At 39.3% G+C, this 24,594-nt stretch overlaps 1 protein-coding gene across 4 annotated transcripts in view; it reads left to right on the top strand.

Annotated features, from left to right (window-relative positions):
- The window catches only part of SLC4A2 (solute carrier family 4 member 2), a 2,370,566-nt gene that overhangs the window by 1,944,107 nt on the left and 401,865 nt on the right, over positions 1-24,594 (top strand). For all 4 annotated transcript variants that reach the window (XM_044067584.1, XM_044067586.1, XM_044067587.1 and 1 more), the window contains one exon: positions 17,548-17,763. In XM_044067584.1, the coding sequence (XP_043923519.1) occupies positions 17,548-17,763 (216 nt within the window). The remainder of the gene's footprint in view (positions 1-17,547; positions 17,764-24,594) is intronic.

Genomic DNA, 24,594 nt, shown 5'->3' on the forward strand with positions numbered 1-24,594 from the left:
TCTGAACATTTTCTAGTATCTCTACAGGATCTCTTCAGCACAGTTTTTGGTGATGGAAGGTTTCCACACTACACTGGGGTAAATCCTGCATTTGTGATGTGTATGAAGAGTTCTTTAATATATCTATCCATATCTCTCTCTCTCTCTTAGGGTTTTGTATGCCATGTCATGTATCCCACCATGAATCTTTACCTTGTCATACTCATATTTGCCTGGTCTAAAGGACCTCAGGCCCTTGTAATGTCGACAGTCTTTATCAGTGTGCCTAACTATGGAGTCACCAGTCGGTCACACATTCCTAGGTGTTTGAAGGTTGCCTTGGTGTAATGGATCTAGGACGTTTTCTTTCCTGATCACTTCCAGCTGTGTTATCCCCAGTTGTTGTTGCACTGCTTGGAATACACTGGGCTTTCACCTACTAGTCCACTGTGGCATAAGCAAGGACTTTTTTTTTTAAGTACCGCAGCATATGTGGAATATGGTGTTAGGTGAGTGATAATCATACAATCTGTGTCTTTATGAATGTGTGGCCACAAATTTAGCTACTTGCATCTCCACAAGTGGGAAGTGACGAGTTGGGTAAAAGATCAAGGCAATTCTTAGCAATTTGTACAGTCAGGAAATGTATCAGATTGGCAACAAATGTTAGACTAGCTAGCTGACCTCCAATTTCAGACCAAGGGTGCAAGGTCTGTTAAGGAAGAGTAAGAGAATACAATGATGTTTCAGTTCTTGGGTTAAAGTATTAGCTCAAAGAAAAATAATAAATGTAAATTACTTTTGGTTTGAGCTGTAAGTTAACAGTATACAGTAAGTATATAGATTGTATAAGGGGTGAATAAGAGAATAGAGTAATATTTTGACTCCTAGTTTAAGGTATTGATTTTAGGTAAAATAATAAACTTAATTAAAATGAGGTTAAAGCACCAAAATAAAATATGCACTAAAAAACAGCATAGATGTAACTGTCAAAGTCCAAGGAAGAGGACTGCATAAAAGGAGGAGGGTATTTATGAAAATATGGGCAATTATTTGTACTGAAGGATATGGTGGAATTGCAAGATGGCAAAAGAGAATTTGCATTTTATTCAGGAAGGCACAGTGCATGGCTAAGACTGGATAGGTATTACATTTTAGAGGAACACACTCGCCTACTGAAGGATTTGAGAACAACTTCCAGTGTTCTTGCTCGTTTGTGCTCCAGCCCAAATAGGAATACTGAGAAAAAAAAAACTGTTTTCTAACTTGCCTATTAGAGGCATTTATTTTTGGATTTGATGTGAGATATCTTGTCAGAAGTATGGAATTGGAGGAATTGGGTAAAATATGGAACTGTCAAACAAAAATAAAAAGCATGGTCGCAGTAAACGTGAGAGAGAGATTGAGTCTAATTATGATAAATACATGAAAGCTGTTAAGACAGGAAAGGAGAGGGGTAGAATATCCAAGAGCAATTAAAAGTAACAGCAAGAGAGGGTGTGGATACAGAGGTAGAGTAGTAAAACACCTGTTTCCTGATAACATCAGAATGACTAAACTGCTGGTGCAAATATTAAGGAAGCAGAAGGTTGTGAGCATGATAAAGATCAGAGATCGAAGTACAGGAATAATGGAGAATGGACTCTGCTAAAGTAATAAAAATAATGAAGGTTACTATGCAGTTATGTACACAGGAATTAGAAGTAGAGATTGGAGAAGAGATGGGGAAAACTTGGGAGTACCAGGGGTTGCTAATTATTTGATAGAAGCAAAATCAGATGATAAATTAACGAAAAAAAATAATAAACTGTGTTTACAAGGGAACGTTAGAAGTGAGATATCAGTGGAGGAAGAACATAAATGTCTAGCACAAAGGATACATGAACATAAATGTCTAGCACAAAGGATACATGAAGATGAAGTTAAGGAAGCTATTAGGAACCAAAATACAAGAAAGTCACTGGGATAGAAGAGATATTGATAGAAGTGTGGAAATTGTAACAAAAAAAAAAAAAAAAAAGAGTACTCAATCTGGGTGGGACTGTTTAACAACATTATTGATTGTGGGGGCATTCCTTCACAAAGGAATAGAACAATAATGTTGGTAATACCTAAGGAAGGAAATGTGACCAACCCAAAATTATGTCTGCGCATATCAGATGTTCTTCGTGTTTCACTGTTGCAGTCATCACATTTGGGTTATCCCTGCCAGGGTAGCCCTCGGCCGGCCCGAATACCAGAGGCTTAGTATTTCTGCATCGGTTGCTGTCACTTCCCTACTGACGTCAGGTCGTCAGTAGTACAAAGTAAGTCAGCCAACGCCATTACATCAGTCTTTCTTGCCGTGTAGCCCGAAGCAGAAGCAGTTTGAATGAGTACCGGTCGGCCGCTACCTGAGTTTCATCTTCCGAACTGAAGCTGAAGTCTTCTAAAGCTAAGTACCCCGTTTGGGATCCTTTTTTCTTGCACTAACCAATGTCAGAAAAAGTTAACAATTGTCGCACCTGTAGAAAGCAAATACCACACCGAGACTTTCATTCTTACTGTGTCAGTTGCTTAAGCCCAGACCACGACGTCCCCGCTGTCACTTCTGTGCTTTGTTTAATGCCAGAACTATACGTCAGTCCCTTATTGTAGCTAGATATTTTTGCTTACAGTCCTCGAATTCCGATATGGCTTCCGTAAGCTATCTGACAGCAGATCTTCCATAAAAACATAAAGATAAAGACGGAGACAGACCCACCGGTCCAAACCTACTGACAGCTATTCGTCAGTTCTTTGGTCCTCGGTGAGGTGCTTTCGCAGCCCCTGATGCCTGCTTCTGTGGATTCGCAGGCCGCTACTGATACCCTTTCTGAGTATGGTATGCCACAAAACTCTTCGACATAGGATCCTGTGGTTGTCTGTACTTTGGATGGGTCTAGAGCCGCTGAGCAGGCACCGGCTTCTGAGTAAGTCATTCGCAGTACCGATTCTCGACACAAACCAATGCCTTCTTTCGCTACTACCGTTCTTTCGAAAACTACCGGGTTTCTTAGGCCCAGGTTACTAACCTAACCCAAGAAACCGGCGACCCAATCTCAGGCACCTGCTTTCTTGCCTCAGTCTCAAATGCTTAAAATGGCAGAAGACCTTATCATGCTGATTAGGGGAAGCCAAGTTACCCCTTCTAAAAGAAAGAGATCTGCTCCCTGTAGTTTTGTCTGAACAGGAGTCCGATGACTCTGATGCGTCTATATACGAAGACATGCAACTCCTCTCTTCTTATGAGGATTCTGATGCAGAGGATTCCATTCCTTCAGCCTCTCCCCCAGAAGATTTTTCCTTTGGGGAAACCCTTCACACCTTAAGGGAGCATTTCCAGTGGGAAAGTCAGGACTACCCTCAGTCTAAAAAGAGACTCAGGGAATTCCTAGATCTTCCCACAGCACAGACCCTTGCCCATCCCCCCAGTCCTGGATGTTGTGGAGGATGTTTTCCTGGAATCCAGCTCGACTCCTGACACCCTCCCTCCTGCACCAGAAAACCAGACAGGTGTTAAGAGTCCCTGACTCTTACAGATTTCTTTTTAAAAATCCTACTGCTGACCCTGAGGTAATTTCTCAAGGGTCTAAAGGAATTAAAACAACCTCTGCTAAGAATCCCACCCTCTCAGATCGGGATTCCCGAGTACTAGACAGATGGGGTAAAAAGTGTACACCTCAGCTACTCTTGCTATCAGAGCAATAAATTGTCAGTTCCATATGCTAAAGTTTCAGCAACATACCCTAGAACTCCTCAAACAAAAAATGTCTTCCTTTTCTGCTTGTGCAGAATTTAAAGAGTTACAAGAGTTAATGCATTCTGCAAGCCAAGTAACTAACCACACCTTGCACTGTGGTTTTGATGCCCTAGAAGCTTCTTGCAAGGCAGCAGTCACCGTTTCTGTTCTTAGAAGGCATGCATGGCTTAAGGAACAGCCCTTGTCAGACCATGTTAAATTTAAATTGTTGGCTGCCCCCTTACACAAAGATAACTTATTTGGCACTAAGGCAGAAGAGGTCTTGAAAAGGATGGAAGAAAAAGCAAAATCTATGCAGACAGTTAAGTATTTCTTACAGGTCCAGCCACCCAGGTTCAGCAGGCATTGTCCCTCCAAGCACAGGTCCTTTCCTGCTCCCACTAGCTCAGTTCAACCGAGACCCTGGGGATCCAGACCCCACAGACAGCAGCTACAGGGAATGCAGAGATCTAAGCAGTGGACTACCTCCGCTTCAAAACCAGGAAGTTCTATTCTAAGCCACCCCGTATGGTAACAACTCGCAATGACTCTCTTCCCCCACTCCTTCACGCTGCCCACCTCCACTTACCCCTAGGAGGAAAACTCTCCTTTCATGCAAAGATCTGGGCCACCATTACCAACAACTGCTGGGTTCTCAACATAGTGTCCCAGGGATACAAATTTTCTTTCCACAACCTTCCAACTCCAAAAGGGTTCCCAGATCTACCTCCAAACCAGTGGGCAGAGGCGCAAAAGCAAGTCCTTTCCCTGCTCTCCATGAGGGCAGTAGAGCACGTTCCTGCAGAACAGAAAGGCCAAGGTTTCTACTCCAGACTATTTCTGGTACCCAGGAAAGAGGGCAGCTTGTGCCCCATACTCGATCTATCCATTCTAAACACCTTCCTGGTGATCCCAAAATTCAAAATGCTCACCCTTCAGCAGCTGCTATCCATGCTCTCCAAGGATGCTTGGCTAGCCACCCTAGACCTAAAGGAGGCCTACCTCCACATCCCTATCAGGGAATCATGCAGGAAATATTTCCGTTTCAGGGCAGGATCTCAGCGCTTTCAGTTATCTGCACTTCCCTTTGGCTTATCTACTGCTCCTAGAGTTTTCACAAAATGTCTGGCTCCAGCCATTGCCTTTTGCAGACAAAGGAATATCCAGATTTACCCATATTTAGCCGACTGCCTAATTCATGCAGTCAGCCAGGAAAAGCTGCTCAAGCACCTAGCCTTTGTAAAGTCCTTACTAACCTCCCTAGGGTACACTATCAATGAAAAGAAGTCCAACAGGTACCCACCCAAAGGATTATATTCCTGGGAGCAAGCCTGGGCACAGCATCCCAGATGACATTCCTTACACCAGAAAAGCAAACCTTCCTGACAGCCTACTTCTCTCAACTAGCCACCAGACCCCAACTATCTGCAAGGAAAATCATGCATATGAGGAAACTTCAATAGTACCTAAAAAGCCTTTGGTGTCAACACTCTCAAGACCTGGAGACTCTTATACCTATAATACCTTGCCTCAGAAAATATTTTCTTTGGTGGGCAACAGCATGATCCCTCAACAAAGGACTACCTTTCTCACAACCCCACGCCACCCAGACCCTCACCACAGATGCATTAGATTATGCCTGGGGTGCACACCTGGACGGCAGGTGCATACAGGGCCAATGGAGCCCACAACAAATCCATCGGCACATCATCCAAAAAGAGATGATATCTGTCCAGCATTCCTTGATAGCTTTCAAGCCCCTTCTCTCCCCAGTGGCTCTCCTGATCAAAACAGACAACACAACTGTGATGTGGTACATCAACAAGCAAGGATGGACTTGGTCCTACCCTCTATGCAGGTTGGCCATGACCCTTTGGCACACAGCCTCTGCCATGCAACTCCACCTGTTAACACAATTCCTGCTGGGTTCTCTCAACTCTCTGGCGGACCACTTAAGCAGAAATCTTCTGGACCCACACGACTGGCAGCTCAACAAACGAACATTCGCCATAATAACTCAGAAGTGGAGCACCCCTAAGGTTGACCTTTTTGCCTCCCACACCAACCATCAGCTCAGCAAGTTCTGCACCAGGGAGCATCACTGCATGGCTTGGAAGGTGGATGCCGTTTCCTTCCCCTGGGTTAATCTATCAGTCTGTGCCTTTCCCCCACTACCTTTCATCCCCAGGTTACTGCTCAAAATAAAGGAGGAAAAACCAAGGACAATTCTTATAGCTCCAGACTGGCCTTGCCAGCACAGGTACCTCTTGTTGTGCAGCCTGTCCCCACTGCCACCTTGGCATCTCCCTCAGATTCCAAACCTCCTGACCCAGAAGGAAGGGGAATTCATGCATCCCCCGTTGCAGACACTCGATTTTGGCAGCTTGGCTTATCCCCTAACCTCCGATCAATCTGCCAACATTCAGCAAACAGGTTCTATATGTTATACGTGAGGCCAGATGCCCTAGTGCTAGGAAGTCTTATGCTGACAAATGGAAAAGGTTCTGCACCTTTATTCGGGCTAAGGGAGCCAGTACGGCACAGCCCTCCGTCCCTCTCTCATACAATATTACTTAGCTGACCTGCTACACAGTGGACTCTCCTTTTCCTCTATTAAAATTCATCCCTCTGCTATCTCTGCTCATTTTCCCACTGAGCAGCCCCTTTTATCACATCCTGTGATCAAACAGTTAATAAGAGGGGCTAGCAACTTGAGGCCACCCAGAAAAGCACCAACCCCAGCTTGGGACCTTAACTTTGTGTTGGAAAAGATCACCCCCCCCCCTTCGAACCTGCCTGTTCAGCAAAGCTAAATTTCTCTCCTGGAAAACAGCTTTCCTTCTGGCCATCACTTCAGAAGGGTCTCCGAGCTGCAAACACTCATGGCTGTGGAACCCTTCATCATCTTCCATGCTGACAGGGTGTCCCTCAGGACTAACCCATCCTTCATGCCCAAGGTGGTGTCCAGTGTGGCTCTCAAACCAATTCATTCATTTGCCAACCTTTTTCCCTAACCCACAGAACAAGGGGGAAAGGATCCTGCCCTCTAGATGAACTGTATGTCCTGTCAGTGGATTTCCTTGTCCTTTTTTTATGTGGTTCGAAAACTCTCTGGATATGCACAGATAGCTCAGATTATATCTAGACAGAAGTAAATCCTTCAGAAAGTCTGATCAGTTGCTGGTTAACTTTGCTGCAGGGGCAGAGGACATAGCAATCTCCAAACAAACCATCTCCAACTGGATAGCACACTGCATCCATTTCTACTACAAGCAACACAGAAAGCCTCCCCTCAAGGGAGTCAGGACTCACTCCACCAGAGCAGCCTCCACCTCCGCAGCTTTCCTCAGAAGAGTCCCTACCAGGGACATCCTGGAGGCTGCCACCTGGAATTCTGTTCACACCTTCATCAAACATTACCACCTGCCTACCTTCTCCAAATCCAGGGCAGGGTTTGCCTCTGCAGTCTTGCAGGGCATCCTAGCCAGCCCCTAGTTTCCTTGACTGCCTCCACCCTTTTCCTCAGCTTTGGGAATCAACCCAAATGTGATGACTGCAATAGTGAAACACGAAGAACATAGTACAGTTGTGTATACTTACCATCAATGTAGATGTTCGAGTGTATTCACTGTTGCAGTCCTGTTTTCCCTCTCTCCATCCCCCTATTCTTTCTTCACTTTCCTTACATGGGACATATTGGTATTTACTTTCTACTGGTGGGGTTCTTCTACCAGAACCTGGCTCCCGACAGGTTAGGGCAAGGAAAACTGATGTAATGGCGTCGGCTGCCTTACTTTATACTACTGACGACCTGACATCGGTACGGAAGCGACAGCAACCGACACAGAAATACTAAGCCTCTGGTATTCGGGCCGGCCGAGATCTACCCTGACAGGAACAACCCATGACTGCAACAGTGAATACACTCAAACATCTATATTTATGGTAAGTGTACACAACTGTACTTTCTGAATCATGATTAAGTTTTTACAACTGTGTTGGCTAGGAGGGTGCCTCGAGTATTGCCCACACTTCTGGATTTAGAGCACTGGATTTGTGGGAGGGGTAGGAAAATATTACTAGAACATTGATACAAAAGGGTGCAGTTAGATGCTGAAAAGGCATTTGACAAGGGCTAGTTGGAGTTAAAGGAAACTGAATTTTTTTTTTGTTTCCACAGGTGTGGTTAGCATTAATTTTTAGAATATATTTAAGAGGTGGAAGAAAGTTTAAAATGTGGGGGATGGCCATGGAAAATAAATAAAATGAGAAGCACAAGACAGGGATGCCCAGTATCTCGGCTTTTATTTGCTCTCTGTTTGGAGTCTTTGGCAAACAAAATAAGAAAATCTAAAATAACTGGGTATAACTTCCGAAATACTGTTGGAAAAATAGCTTTATTCACAGACTGTCATTCTGTATGCCACAAACCCAGACAGAGAAATTTAAAGACTTAAGAAATTATAGTCAGCTAGTGGGATATATGATAAATGATATTAAGATAAATGCAGTTGTATTAAATTATATGCCATAATATAAATTGGTGCAACAGTTCCCATTCAGTGACTTTAAAGTCCTATGCAAGTTACCTCAAAGCCCTATCTCTATAATCTGTCTCTAGATTGTTGAGGGGTGATCTATATCTGGTATACAATGCATCCCGGGATCCTGCTCTAATGTATTGCTTACATGCCCACAAAACAAATAGCATCACAACTAATGGATCCAGGGACTTAAACTTTGCTTTCAATATAAATAGAGCACATTAGAGGAACAGGTATGTGTTTCAAAGGGTTTACTATCAAAAGGTCGATTGCCACTCCATCGAACGTCGGATGGTCGACATCGGAAGGTCGGATATATCGAATGTCGAAGTCGAAATATCAATCTTGGAACGGTATTACCATGGGTTGAGGTAGGAGTACGTCGTTGTCGTACCTACGAACTTCTCCCCTACCTCGACCCATGGTGGAACCCATTTCGAGATTGGTTTCGATAAAACGGTTCGGCCTTCCGGTGTCGACCATCCGACGTTCGATGGAGTGGCAATCGACCATTTGATAGTAAACCGTTTCAAAGAATGCCCCTTCTCTAGAATATGTTTCCCATCCATGTGAAGCAGAGTTCTTCCCTGACCCTGTTCAAGTGCAATCTTGGAGCAGTGGATGGGAAATTAGAAATTCATCCCTAGTCTGTCACCTATGTATCTTAAGGATACAGGCAACCTGTAAATCTTTGACCATTCATGCCTAACTTACATATACCCCTAAAAATAATCTCTATGGCACCAACTCATGGGATGCATGGTTAGGCTTTATAAAGCCCCCTTTGGCCATTAGTCAAGTGTATATCTATGTGAAAAGATATTTAGGTGTAGCATACCTCTTAACTGTCAAGATTTTCACAGAATGTCCAGATCTTTGCCTCATTTCTGGGCTGTTCCTCATAAAATTTGTCATTTTCTGGATTTTTGCAGCAAATTGGTGAGGACTGAATTAACTAAATAATGACAGGCATTTGAGTTTGACTTCATATTCTTCAGAAACTGCATAGTAACACATGACTTTTTATTCTAGCAACTTTGTGTTTATAAACTCCTCCGTGCCTTTCCCCCGTTTTCTCTGATCCCCAAAGTCCTTCAGAAAGCCAGCACGTTCTCATTGTCCCATACTGGCTTCATCAGATTTGGTTCTCCTTCCTATGACCCCCATCTCCAGGAGGACCCGTGGATTCTGGACCCAGCTCCAGACCTCCTGACTCATCAGCCAGGGTCGCTCCATCCATCACTTCAAACCCTCAAATTTACAGCTTGGCTGCTCCAGTTCCATACAAAGTCAGGCTTCCCGATACTTCCCCTGCAGTGAAACATATTTTGATTTCATCTCACAAGTCTTCAACCAGAAAACTGTATTCTACAGAATGGGAAAGATTTTCCCATTGGACTTTCAGCAACCATATTGATCCTTTTGCTGCCCCATAACAACTGTATTAGACTTCCTAGCTAATCTTTTTGATGAAGGTACCCCGGGTATCACTTCTGTGTCACTGTTAGTCAGAGGCACAGTATACTAACCTCGAAAAAGGGCATAGCAAAATTCATTTAAAATGGGTGGCGAAAGCCAAACACACACTGGCTAGGCTTATAAATGCCCTAGGGCAGATAGCCTAGTATGAACCTATGTATTGTTTTGCAAATTTTAGCCGGGCCTGGATGTTTTTCTGTGTAAGAAAATGTTTCCGTCTTGCAACCTTACCCCATAGGCCAGACATGTGAAGAATACAGGAGATTGTCACATTTAGTACACAACCAGTACTTGCCAGAAATTGCTGGAGCTCCTTCAGTGTTGCTGTAGGTCTCTTGGCAGCCTCCCTGACCAGTTTTCATATCTTGTCTTTTCATCAGTTTTGGAGGGGCATACAATTCTTTGCAACGTCACTGTTGTCCCATATTTTCTCCACTTTTTGATGACTGTCTTCACTGTGTTCCATGGTATATCCAGTGCTGTGGACATTTTTGTACCCTTCTACTGACTGATACCTTTCAACAATGAGATCCTTTGGATGCTTTGTAAGCTCTCTGTGAACCATGGCTTTTGCTGTAGCAGGCAACTAAGCAAATGTCAGGAAAATCCTATTAGGACACCTGAACTTTATTTGGGGTTTAATCAGAGTCTCTTTAATTGATGGCAGGTGTGTACCCAAGAAGACTGAATTCTGTAATTAAAGCAAAAGGTGCTTCAAGAAAGTATTAGTTTAAGGGTGTGCACACTTATGCAACCAACTTATTGTACATTTTGTTATTTTTTATATTTTTCCCCCCAACAGATTTGTTTTTCAATTGAATTGTACAGGTTATAGGTCACATAAAAGGTGGGAAAAGTTTTGAAATGATTTACTGTGGTCTAACTTTTTTTTTATATCTCAAAAACCTGGCATTTTAACAGGGGTGTGTACTCTTTTATAGATTTATCAATCCAACATTACATAAATTGATAAACTCTTGCCTTCCCTTAAACCTCACTACTCTACCAAAACATTATTCTGCATGTATTTTTCCCACAATTTTCTATTTTTCTATGTAATTTGCTGCTACCCTATTCTAAAGATCCCATTTCCAGTTCCTTTATCTGTTATAGTATTTACTGCTTCAAATACAGTTAGTTTAGACTGTGATATCCATTTTCTAGTAATTGCTTTTTTTTGGCAGCCACCAGAATTAAATTTACCAAGGCCTTATTATGAGTAGGAAATTCAATCCTGTATCCCAGCTCAAAAAAAAAATTCCTTAGGTATACCCATTTGCTTATCCAGTATTCCCGAAAGAGTACTCTGCAGGGAAATTTTTAAGTCTGCAACTCATTACATTCCCAAAGTACAAGTTCCCAGTTGTCTCTTTTTCCCTATCACTAATTGTTGCCATCTACCTGAGGAAAAATTCTTGCAAACACTTTCAAGCAGAAATCTTAAATCTTCTAGACTTTGTTGCATATGTAGAAGCCATATATATATCATCCCATTGTTTCCTTGTTAATTGCTTATTTAATCTTTCTTCCCAATCGTTTCTAACCTCCTCTGATTGATTGCTGTAGTTATCATGCAATATTTTATATGCCCTACTAATTATCCTTTTTTAACAGCAGCTTAGATTCAACTAAAAACGTTACCACAGCAGCTCTTTCACTTAGAATTCCACTATCCTTTTCCCTCTGCCTATACTCTGATATCAATCCCTGATAATGGAAGACCGTCTCTAACCTGAGTCCAGACATCTTCTTGGCCTCTTCTCACTCTATTAAATTACTCTTGCTAGTTGTTTACTTCCAGTACTTTGGTTCCTTTGCCAATTTTCTCGAGTAAATTCCAGCTCTCACTTGCCTCTTCTCTGTACCCCTAATTTCAGTCATCCCTGTGGTCAGAATCTCTTTTCTCTTTTTTTCCATTCTCCTATTGGCTTAGTTTGTAGAATACTTTTCTGCTACTTTATTAATATATTCTGTATGGCTGCTCTACTTAATGATCTGCATCCCAAATCCCATTCATCTCCTTATATCTTGAATTTCCTCCCTGCTTCATCATCATTTCTTTTCACTTTGAATGATGGCTCCTCTGCTTGTATTGTGTATATGAGTCTTAACTGTGTAGTTCTAAAATATCCCTTCAAATCAGGTAATTCTAAATCATCTTGTTCTGTTGGAACTATCAACTTATCCCACTTGATCTTTGCCCTCTGCTCCTCCCAGAGAAAGTCCATCTTGTCTATTAGTTACTGTCTGCCCTTGTTGATAAGAATATGCCTGACCTGTATATAAAACTAAAGAGACTAAAAATTTGTACTGCTTTTATCTTGCTATCCATATACATAGACAAAAGCTTCCAGTTTCTCACTTTTTCCCCACAATCCTTTTTAACCCATACACCTAAATACTTAATTTTATCATGTTCCCACAAATATGAGTATTGCTGAACCAATTCATGTGTGGGTACAAAGTTTACAACTGTAGCCTTTGTTTTGTCATTAGTTTTATAACCTGAAAAGACTTGAAACTGTCTTACATGTTCCACAACACTGAATGTCCTTTTCTGGTTTTATCAGGTACAAAATAATATTGTCTGCAAATAGTCACTTTAATTATATTATTGAATTTGAGCCCCTTATTTTCTTTGACATTGTCTCTAAATTTAATGTAAATAACAAAGGGGAAAGAGGACATCCCTCCTGATTTCCTCTATTCAAGCACAACTTATCAGAGAGGAACCCTCCCACTTTAATTGTTGCCTCCTAACCCCCCATATATCTTCATAATTGAATTTATGGTATCAGGGAATGCAAATGCTTCCGTTGCCATACTCATAAAATCCCAGCTTACTCTGTAGAATTCTCTCTCTGCATAAAGGCCCTCCAACAACAACAGTATTTTCTTACATTCTGCTTCCTTCTGGTTCATCATTGTTTTGTTAATGTTGTCAAATATTTGCCTCCCTCCACAAAATCACATTTATCCATATCTTTCAATTTTAGCAACACCTTTGCCATTTTTCAGCTTCCTTTCCTACCCCTCTTCTTATCTCACTCCCCTCATGTACTTACTCCCTCCCCCAATACTCCTCCTCCTTCAGTTGCCTGCTTCTGTTTTTATCTCCTTAGGCAACAGCTTCCATAGCCCTAGACCATTCTATCTTTGTGTCTCCAATGTTCATTATTGTACATCCTATTTAAATTAACTTTTTTATCTTTATTTTGTTCTACACTGTGTACCTCATATTAATTTCTCAACATGTATTCTATATGAATATTGTACTGTACATGTTATTTATCTTGTATGAATAGTGTACTGTGAAAACATTGTACTCTGTGGAGCTTTTCTTCCCAGGCCTCCGCTGAAAACAGGCTATTTATTTGGCCCAGTTGTACTTTGGTATTGTTATAAAAATCAATTGCAATCTTCCTAAAGTCAGAAATATTATCTAGATATTCCCTTAGTTTCTGTTTAGCGTTGTGCATTTGCACAGCTTTTTGTATGAGATCCCCCTTATTCTCAACCCATCTAAATAGTTTACTTCTTAACCATGTCTCTATTTCTTTTATTTGTACCATATTTTTAAACTCCACTTTGATTTTATCCTACTCAATAGCTTTAACATCTGAATAAAAACTATCTTCCCTAATAACTCTCAAATAATTTCCAGTACCCATTCCTTAAATTATTCTCTTTTTAATGGGTAAGTGTGTGGGGGGGCAGTGCATGTGTCTCATTTGTACTTTATTACCCTGCATTTTTATCTTAGATGTTTTTGGTCCATGATCTGAAATAGTTATTGGATGTATAGACATTATTTCTCTTCTATGAATATTGTGGGTCCATGACAGAAGAACGAAACGCCGGATCACCGACGACCACATCGCCAACAGCAGACATCCCCGACAATGGTAAGTAGTGCGGAATGGGAGTTAGTCCCATTCCTTCACTGTAGTGCGATCTTGGAGTTGGTATATTTAAGAAGGGGGGTGTGGGGGGCACAACCCCCCTGCTATACACATTTTAATGTGTTTTTTGTGTTTATTACGGGAACAGAAATGTGTTCCGTTCCTTAATTACTTAACTTACCTTTGTCGGGGATTTCTGCTGTCAGCGATGTGGTCGTCGGTGATCCAGCGTTTCGTTCTTCTGTCGTGGACCTGAATATTGTACATGCACATGTTCCTTTGAAATATAATTTGTGTAGTCTAGCCTAGTTATTGGGGAATAATATGTAAATTCTCTGAGTTCCTATTACTGAATTCACATCTTCCATACCAAAATGTTCATAAATTTCTTCAGAAATCTACTCTCGTCTTTTCCTTTCTAGATTTCCCCCAGATACTTGGGGAATAATATGTAAATTCTCTGAGTTCCTATTACTGAATTCACATCTTCCATACCAAAATGTTCATAAATTTCTTCAGAAATCTACTCTCGTCTTTTCCTTTCTAGATTTCCCCCAGATACCTACATCCTCACTGTTGGCAAAAGTTCCTTTCCCCACTTTTATGTAATATTCCTTGCTGGAAGCTGTTTATTTCTCCACAGTTTTCTTAAGCACCCTAATAGCAGTTTTATGTGGAATATAAATACATGCCAGTGTAAACCTTCATGCAGCCAGTAGTCCCTTACTAACACAAATCTTCCACTGTCTTTTTTTCCTTCTATCATTATTGGAGTTCCTGTTGCTATTAGTATAAGTATTCCCCTTTTCCTTTGTCCCTGATACTGTTTTTAATATCCTGAGTGAAATTGTCTCTATCAAATTCATATGCTTATTTCTTTTACAGTGTCTCTGCTGTAGCATTGCTATTACACTCTGCAGTTTTGCTATACTTCAGTATTCTACTTTTTGTATATACCTGTGAGGCCACTCATATTTCAAAATAATGTTTAGTGTAGCCATTATGATAAGAAGGTATTATCCCATCTATTGTGTATGTATGACAGCTTTCTAAAAATTTTCCAGAATCTGTGTTACATGTTTGTCAGATTGATCTTTTGCGCAGTTGTTTCTTAACATCTCCGATTGAAACTGTCACACTTTACAAGACTTTTTGTTATAATGAAAGCCCTCAAACAAAAACTTAAACACACCTCCTGAACACCCCAATAATCTATTAACTTAAAACAAACACAAGCAAAACTGTACATTGCCAAATGAAGCTTAACTCTCCTGATAGGAACAACTGTCTCAAATTGACAGCTGCATGCAGGCAAAACCTAACCTAAAATTAAGGTTATCCATGCTATGATGCATGTTAACTCTAATCGCTGTCTGTTCTTGTCATATGTCATTATTAATGTCAGTGTTGCTGGCCATCACCCTATTCATCTCCATCTCCCAGCTTCAAACTCTGGTTCAAATCTAATGTATTTAGGATTCTTCTAGTCAACTACTGTGCTTTTTTCTGTCTCTATCAAGCATTTTCATTCAGAACACTGGAAAAGATTTTACTGGCAAAGTCTCTTTGTGAGCCTTACCATCAGAAGAATGACAAGCAGGGTCCCCTTCTGTTTGATGATCACCCCTTGCTGGACAAGCTTTTGTATTTCTCCTATAGCTTGTTCAAAAAATGACTTTGATCCTCCAGGAAAAAATACTCTGAAGACAGCAGGAACCAGCAGCTTGAATTTTACACCTGTCTGTTGTCATTCCTTAATTGCTGGGATAAATTTGCTTCTCTTCTGCTTAGTGAACAGTGATAATCATTTTCCACAAACAATCTACTGTCCCCAGTTTTTAATATTTTGCCCTTCAACCAAGTTTTGTCAGGATCAACTCTCTCTATGGGTATGATTTTACCTTTACTAACACAGTTCTTGGCTGCCTTCTCGTGGCAAGGTGTGGAGTATACACACAGTTCCCTTTCAATTAACAAATCCTACTGTGGAATACCAGTCCAGTTACTTATTTGTGTTAAATAAAATTAGTAGTCTGTTCCTTCCAGGTTCTCTGTTACAGCAGAAAATCACAGGTTTTCTCTGCATGCGCTGTATTCCAACTCTGCCATTTTATAAACAGCTTTTTCAGCCTCTGGTTTTTGCAGTTTTAATAGTTCATCTGAATAGCTGTTTAAAGCTTCTTCCATTTTTTTCAACCTTTTGTTAATTGCATTGGTATACTCCTTCAATATTTCATTATTTTAATCAACTCTGAGCACATTTGACTTATTTATTCCTTTAAATTATTGGAAGCCATCTCTTGTACCAAAGCTGGAGCTTGAACTGCTTTTTGAACAGCTGTAGGATTCTTCCCAGACTGTGTTTTCTCTTCACCTTTTCTGGTTGATTTTCTTTCAGGCTGTGTAAATTTCTTCTTTGCTGGCATCCAGACAGTGTACTTCGAGCCAGTAAATGAATTTTACTCGCACTGAAAATACCACTGAGTATTGTTGGTTCTTAGTTTCCTTTTTTCACACTGGGAGAGCTGAAATTAAGATGTTGATCAGTGTGCAGCATTCTTGGCAGTCCCCAAGGAAATTTGTCTTTTGAGTTGGGACATTAAGTTTAATTTTATTGACTGCCAAAAAATCAATTATTAAAAAATGGAAATCAAAATCTAAACCAACTGTATTTGAAGTTTTGAATATTATAAAATATATAAATAGGAGGGATTTGTAGTAAATAGAAGGAGCAAAATTACATGTAAATAAATGTAATTTGTGGAAACAAAACATGGGATATATGCAATTGACCTTTATGAACATCAGGGTGTTTTTGTATCAGAGGCACATGGCACCTCTGATACAAGAGGTTTGAGAGGTCACTCAGTGGAAATTCTAGCTTGGCTGGAGTGTTCATTTAGTTTTTACTGATTGTTTTTTTCTTGTCTGACCTTCTCACTCTTTATTTTAGTTTGTTAGTTGGGATATTTTGCAGTCATCCTAATGGTAATAGACATCAGCTGGGTATAATAGCCCTGTGTTTCTTATGCTTAGTCAAACAGTTTGCTTGTGCTGTGCTGATGAGGACATAAGGCTGAAATATGCATATCCACAGCTAGTGGGGTTTGGTTTTATTGGCCTGAAATTGTCCATTAAAACGGAGTAAAAAGAAAAAAAGTCATGGGTATTCAGAATCTGCATATAGCTGAAACACCTAATGTTCGTAAGGGTCATTTGCATATATCCCATGTGCCTCTGATACAAGAGGTTTGAGAGGTCATTCAGTTGAAATTCTAGCTTGGCTGGAGTTTTCATCTAGTTTTTTTTACTGATTGGAAACAAAACCTGTAGAATAATGTTCAAGAGGAGGAATTTAGTTTAAGGGAAGGCAAGAACTGAACAGTTTATACAGTGTTGGACTTAGTTGTACAGAAATAAAAACGTAATATAATGTGTATAAATGGAAAAATGTTAATATGGCTTGTTTTCTTTCCTATCAGTATGTGTGCATCTATGTCTTAAGTGATGATTTAATAAAGGTACTTGTGTAAAAAAAAAAAAAAAAAAGTCTGCTGAAAGTCATGGTAGTGTGATGTGTGAGATTCATACAGGAACTGCATAATGAGAAGGTAAGTTGGAATATCCAATGTGAAAGGAAATTGACTCCCCCTGGAGTAGCCGGCCTTGAGTGTTGCAGGACTTCACATATAAAGCTAATTAAACAATGTTACAAGAATTGAATTAAAAAAAAACTTGATTGAGACTTCCCTGTACTGTCCGAGTATCCTTCTAGAAATAGCAGCCTTGGTGTGGTCTTTTAAAAACAAGCTAAAATAACAGATTGCTTACAAAGTAATGCTGTGCTGTGGTTAGTAAATTGATGTCTTTCTTTCTTTGACAGAGGCACTTTTTGACTTGAAAAAAACATATGAAGATGAGGATGATCCACTGAGAAGGACAGGAAAACCTTTTGGAGGATTTGTTCGCGATATCCAGCGGAGGTTTCCTAAGTATGCAAGTGATTTCAGGGATGCTCTAAATGCACAGTGCATACCAGCTGCTATCTTTATCTACTTTGCTGCCCTTTCCCCTGCCATAACATTTGGGGGTCTTTTAGGTGAGGAATTTGTGCCTCTTGGCAGTATGTAAATTGTGTTCAAGAAGTTGCCTTTCAATGAAGCCTTTGTATTTTAGAATAGCAAACGCAATCATGTTCATATTACTTTTCAATGAGGACTCAGTTTTGAAAACAGTAATTAGGTGTAGTACCTTACAGTGGAGGCATGATGACTTCTTTCAGTAAGGCGGTGCTGTTCTGTGGGTAGTGGACTTTTTTTTTTTCTGTAATGAACACTTCTTAGTGGAAAACTTAATTTGTCTACTCCACAGGAGCTGAGCAGTGTTGGCTGTAACTTCTTCCAAGGAGAAATGGTGTATCTGGCGCTGTTTCCTCAGAAAATCTTTTTCTAAAGCTGTACTTTACTCTTGACACTTAAACCATTACAACCTCACAAAGCGTATGACTTTCAAGCTATTCTGCACATGCATGAATGTTTTAGCAATGGCAGTAGTGTTGACATTCCAGCTCATAATCTAATTTTACATCTCGCAGTAAACAATGATTTTAAGCATATTTTGTATATTTTTGAAAACAAATGGCAATATCGAATAAGTAACCATTCTAACTATATACCCAGTGCCCTTTTGGATGCCAGACTTAAAGTGAGATCTCAGCCAGCAATTTGACATGCTCACTTTCTGAGATATTTATAGCCATATTAAAATATATTACTGTATAGTCTGACATAATCTCAAACAGTTGCAGTTCTGCTATTATATTAGTGGTTATGTAGCAGTAGCAGATTTGTCTGCATTTATATCGGCTTTCTGTTGATGCTTTCTTTGCAAGCTGTGTTTAAACAGAGGAACTATGCAGGAGTATCCTTTCTCCCCATTGTCATTTGATTTATATTTATAGCCACTGGCAAAAAAAAATAAGAGAGTCACAAATTCCAGGATATAAATGGTATGGTGTGGTACTTGAGATGATGGAAAATTCAGTGGTGTCTAAGACTTCTGTGGTAAAAGCACATCTGTTCATTTAAAATTATTCCACTCCTTTTCTCCACAGGGAACTCGGATGGTAGGTGGCTTAGGTGAGAGTCAAGCTGAGATGCAATTTGGAGAGCCCAGAGATGTAGCCTGCGATGCACTGATAGGTCCAAGAAGTTCCAAAAAGAGAAATGGAATAGGAAGAACTAGGCATATCAGTCTGAAGGAGATGTTGGATATCTTTTATGCCCTCCAAATTTCCAAATGAGTTTGGTGCCTTGGGGTTCAAGACAATATTGGGAATAAAATTGCACCATGTCAGGGCTAGCCACCTGGTGATGTGAATATTGGCTCCAGCTGATTAGGTTACTTATGATGCGACATCCCGGCACCAGTACAAAATGGGGAAAAGGGGATTGATCCCGATGCTGATTATTTTGTATTTGATAAATTCAGAAAAGGACATTTTGGTGCTATGGAATATTTACGGACCATTTCAAGTCTTTTCAGGATATAACATTAATGAAGATAAATTAAAAAGTAATGTTACCCACACATGAATTGGTTCAGCAATACCCATAATTATGGAGCCATTACAAGATGAAGTATTTAGGTGAGTTGATTGCAAAGAATTCTATTATGACAACTTAGGATTTATGGGAAGAGACTAAAATTATTAGGATGGGAAAAATACACCTTTTGATTATGGATATGATAGTAAGATGCAAACAATGAAATGTTTTTAGTCCCTTTAGCCATATATACAGGTCAGGCATATTTTTGTCAACTAGAGTAGAAGCCTCGGACACTAATAAGGATTTGCAGAAATTTATTTGGGAGGGGAAGAGGGTAAGGGTTAAGTGAGATAAGCTGATTTTCTGCTTAGAACAAGTTGTTTAGGATTACTTGATTTGAAGTGCTGCCTTATAGCTAAATAGTTAATATTCATATACCTAACACAAGCAGAGGGCTATAAATCAAAATGAAAATAAAAGTTAATGTAACAGGGAAGGAGTTAAGAGGGTTTTAGATGCAGGTCCTTTAGGAGAATAACAATCGTGCAGAATATTATATTTATAAAATTGCAGAAAGTAGTCTAAGAACTAAGCCAACATGGGAATGGAAAGGAGATTTTACCTGTAGGGATGAATGCAAGCCAGGGGTGTGAAAAGTAGGGATGAATGCAAGCAGGGGTGTGAAAAGTAGGGATGAATGCAAGCAGGGGTGTGAAAAGTAGGGATGAATGCAAGCAGGGGTGTGAAAATAGGCAAGAGGGAGGTTGGAACGAACTGGAGAAAATTAGCAAAGCAACCAAGGTATTGGGAGCTAGTAACTAGAGAGGGAATGTTAACAAAACTGGATGAGGCTAAGCGGAAGATTTCCTTCTCTAACAACGATTGATAAGAATGTAAGAAAAATAAACTAGGTAGAGAGTGCCAGGAGTTGTCTAGAATATAAGCTGCTGTTAAAATGAATAATTAGTAAGACGCATCCGATTGATTCTATACTTGGCATACATAAAATTGTAAGAGTTTAGAAAAAGGTTAGGAAGAGAGACTGGAAAAGCGGTTTACAAAGGAGCAATGGAAGGGCATCAGTTAAGGCTCCCAGGTATGCAACAAATCCAGAAGTTTTAGGATTTCCAGGTATGCAACAAATCCAGAAGGTTTAGGATTTTAGCTTGGCAGTATCTACATAAGTTTATTTTTATATTCCAAGCAGCCTTCAAATAATTGTTTTCTCAAGTAGATAGCAAGTGATGGAGGTGTAATGGGAAAGAAACGGGGAATTGGGAGAATTTTTTTTGGGGGTATAATACGTTGGCAGATTTTAAAAAAATTCCATATACAGTAATTTGTCAGAAATGTTGAGAGAACAAATTGTTGCAGTTAAGCAAATGATTATTTTGAGCTGGGACAGAGGACACGAGTTGTCTAGCCATACAAGGTATTACTAATTTAAATGCTATCGGCTGCCCTCCAAAAATATATTGAAAATGGAAATCAAAATCTAAACCAGCTGTAATTTGAAGTAGTGAATATTGTAAAAGAGATAAAAAAACTGGAGGTGGGAGCTTTACAAAAAGTTAACAAATTATGTAGCAGTTAATTTGTAGGAACAATACTACACACACAATGTTCAGGAGGAGGAGTGAAGTTTAAGGAAAGGCAGGAGTTGAGCAATTGAATTTTAGACTGAATAGTAATCATTAAAGTATTGTGTGTTTACTGTCTAGAAAATGTGACTTTATTTTGTTTTCTGTGCTATTAATGTACATGTACCAGTGTTACTGTCTAAAACAATTGATTTAAAAACAATAGGAATGCAAGTTAAACTCTTGGACAAAAGCTAACATTAATTTCAGAATGATGAATCCAAATTAGGTGCATGCAAAATGTATTATCTTGTCGTGGGAAATAACTTTAAAACACTGAAATGAGAAAGAACTGAAGACACAAGGGTGAAAAGGTCACACAGACAAACCATACAGTAAAAACAGCAAGAAAACCCCCAGCCAAGTTAAAGTTTTTTCTGTACAGTACCTTAAACCTTACCTTTGAAGAAAACTGGCTAAGCTTAAAATGGCCCACAAGGGCAATTAACTTGGTGCTTACCTATTAAACAGAGCCCCTCCCTGACCCTCCTCAAGTGCAATGAGATCATTGGATGGGTGACCACAGATTCACTCCTGGGGTGGCACCCATGTCCTCCTGAACAGAGGAAGTCAGTATTAATAACTACTATATGCCCTCAAACTTCACTTACCTACCACCAACAATTGGGGCAACTCTGGATAAATACGGCTGGGCTTGTAAGGCCATTAGCCTATTAACCTCTTATGAAACTGTAATGGATGCCAGTGAGACATATACAAATGATCCCTTATGGACATCAAATCTTTCAGCTACATGGCTTCTGAATGTCTATGACTTGTTTTTTTTTTTTTTTTTTTTTTTAAGTCTCTTTCTGGTTACATTCAGGCCAAGGCTTTATTGGCCTGATTGTAACCAGAAAGACTTGACAAAAAAAATGCCGGGGGCATTCATAAGCCATGAAGCTGAAACACTTCATGCCCGTAAGGGGCCATTTGCATATGTCTCATGGGGTCCCCTTCAGTAGATTGAACGTTTATAAGTTCGAACCACTTATGGCCGAGACTATATGTTCGAACTTGTAAAAGTCCGATCTGACTGAATGGAGATCTCCGTACAGAGCGGAAAGGGAAGATTTCCCATTTCCGCAATGTAGTGCGATCTCGGAGTTGGTATATTTAAGTAAGGCGGGTGTGGGGGGTGCAGGGGGACATAGCCCCCCCCTGCTATAGATGTTTAGGTTTGTGTTTTTTGGTTTTATGTGGTTTTACGTTAGTGTTCGAACTTTTACGAGTTCGAACATATGGTCTTGGCCATATGTGGTTCGAACTAGTAAAAGTTCGATCTACTGAAGTAGATCCATTTCATGGGCATCCATTACAGGAGGTTTAAGGTATCACACAGTGAAAACTATAGCTTGGCTGGGATTTTTCTCAGTTTTTACTGAAAGGATTGAAAAGAGTACTATGGTATACATTGTGTACCTGTTGTGGTCCCTGGCTGACACCATTAGGTTAAAAACTACTGGCACATTTATATAAAAATGTAAAATACAAGATTGTTTGAAATAGTAGCACTTGAGGTTCATTTTCCTAATGTTAATTAATTTATTTACTTAAACTTTGTTGACTGGGTTTGTTCCATTAGTCTAATGCCTCTTTTCAGGGGAGACCCGAGGTGGTATTCCTAATGTTTTGGATTATGTGGCTTGCGAAAACAGACGAATGGTAAAATACATCCACAGTATAAAAGCAGTGTGTATTGATTCCAGTACACAGTCAGATCGTGAGTTGTTTAGAGGCTTAGAAGTTGTGCAAGAGAATTGCACATGCAAATTAAACACAGTGCTGTGCCAGTGATAACATATTGTTTGTAAAGTGTCAAGAGCTCAAGTAGAATATTTCACAACAAACTAAACAACTCTGGGGTTTATATACTCCATATCCAATAACCCATTATGTTAATTGACAATTAAAAGTAAACTTCAATGAATAGTAATAGCAAGAAAGAATAAGTAAATAACCATATCAGCAATAAATAGAAAACCAAAAAGAATAAAAACATATAAAGTAATTGACCATTACTATATCCGTCTTATATACATTATGCTAATAGATTATTTGATGAATATTTAAACATAAAACAATTAAAAACTTGTCTAAAAAATTTCTAAAAGCAATATGTATTGAACTAAAGCACCATCTAGTGTGCTAAAAACAACATTGCAACTAACTCTCTAACACACAAAGGGCTCAGAAAAATCCAAACATAAATTCATGAAAAACAAATGTATATCAAATGTAAAAAGATGTAAACAGTATGCATATATATGGGTCTTTATTTATAAATTAATAAATGAATGATCATAGCCTAGCTGCTCTTAGTTTTAAACAGGGGCTAAAGACACATTTTCTGTATTGACTTCCATTGTAAGCTGCCAATAGACCTCTTTATATTCTGTTTTAGTCTCCCAGCATCCCCTTCAAAAACTAAAAACTTAGCTTGAGTATAAACGAAAGTGTGTTTAGGAATGAGAAAAATGTATTATACAGATTTCACATCATAGTTGCTAAAAAATTATCCTTTTAAGCTTACACCGTCTTTCCTATATAAAAACATCACCGTTCTCACACTGAGCAATGTAAATTATGCCAACGCTATTACAGTTGGTATGAGTTCTGCCTTTTATAAATTTGCCCCTATCCTTAATATACACTGACTCGCTGTGTAGTATATGTGGGCATTGAGCACAAGTACCACATTTAAAAGTTCCCATTTTCTTAGTTTATTCCTTTTATTCCTATTCCTATTCTGATCCAATAAATCCTTAATACTCATTTCCTTCCTAAAAATAAATTTAAGGGGTGTCTTAGAAATAGCATCCAAGTCTGAAAAGCTAACAAACCAAACCTTTTCCACTGTGTACTAATAATATTTGTAATAATAATAGTATCACCATTAAAATCTGTTATAAAAGCCTGCCTTATGCTCAACCTCATCATCCTTATGATTAAAAACCACACTATTCCGATCAATTTTGTGTCCAGGTGTGCTATTGTTCTTTTCTAAAGGGGGGAAATCCATACTTCCTTCCTGCCGTAACTTCTTCAATTAATTTCAGGGGGATATTTTCTCTCCATAAACATCTCCTTTGATTTATCTCACTTCTTAAGGAAACCTAGTTCTTCCGAAGTCATTCTACATATCCTCACATACTGACCCTTAACTATACTTCTGCTTATAAGGGTGAGTATAATATAGATATGTGTTCGAAAATGTATCCTTACAATACACAGTAGATTTGGACCTTCTCATTTCATTCAACTTATGAATCATAACATCTAAATAATTCATTTTATGTAGAATACTCTACATTTAAAAAAAATCAGTAGAATTACTATAATAAATACTTGCAAATTTTCCTCTGTATCCATCCAGAAGATACATATATCATCCAGGTATTGTTTATATAACTTCCAACAATTCACATAAGTAAAATTAAAGAAACGTTTGTTCCCACATAGACAAAATATTTGCGTATGTGGGGGCACAGCATGCCCCTGTAAGTAACCCCATTATCTTGTTGAAAAAAATTCCTCTTCAGAATATATAAAATTATTTCTCAGGACTAATTCCATCAGTTCCAGACAAGTTCTAAATTCATCTTGGGTTAACCTACCTGTCTCCCCTAGTGCCTCCTCAAACCATTCCAGGCCCATATTATGGGTAGTATTGTAAATAAATCTACATCATCTGTGGTGACAAATGTAATCTCATCAGTAAATAAATCAGATGTAATGTTT

This window comes from Protopterus annectens, chromosome 3.part1 (assembly GCF_019279795.1).
Source record: "Protopterus annectens isolate FY-2018-M chromosome 3.part1, PAN1.0, whole genome shotgun sequence".
Lineage (NCBI taxonomy): Eukaryota > Metazoa > Chordata > Ceratodontiformes > Protopteridae > Protopterus > Protopterus annectens.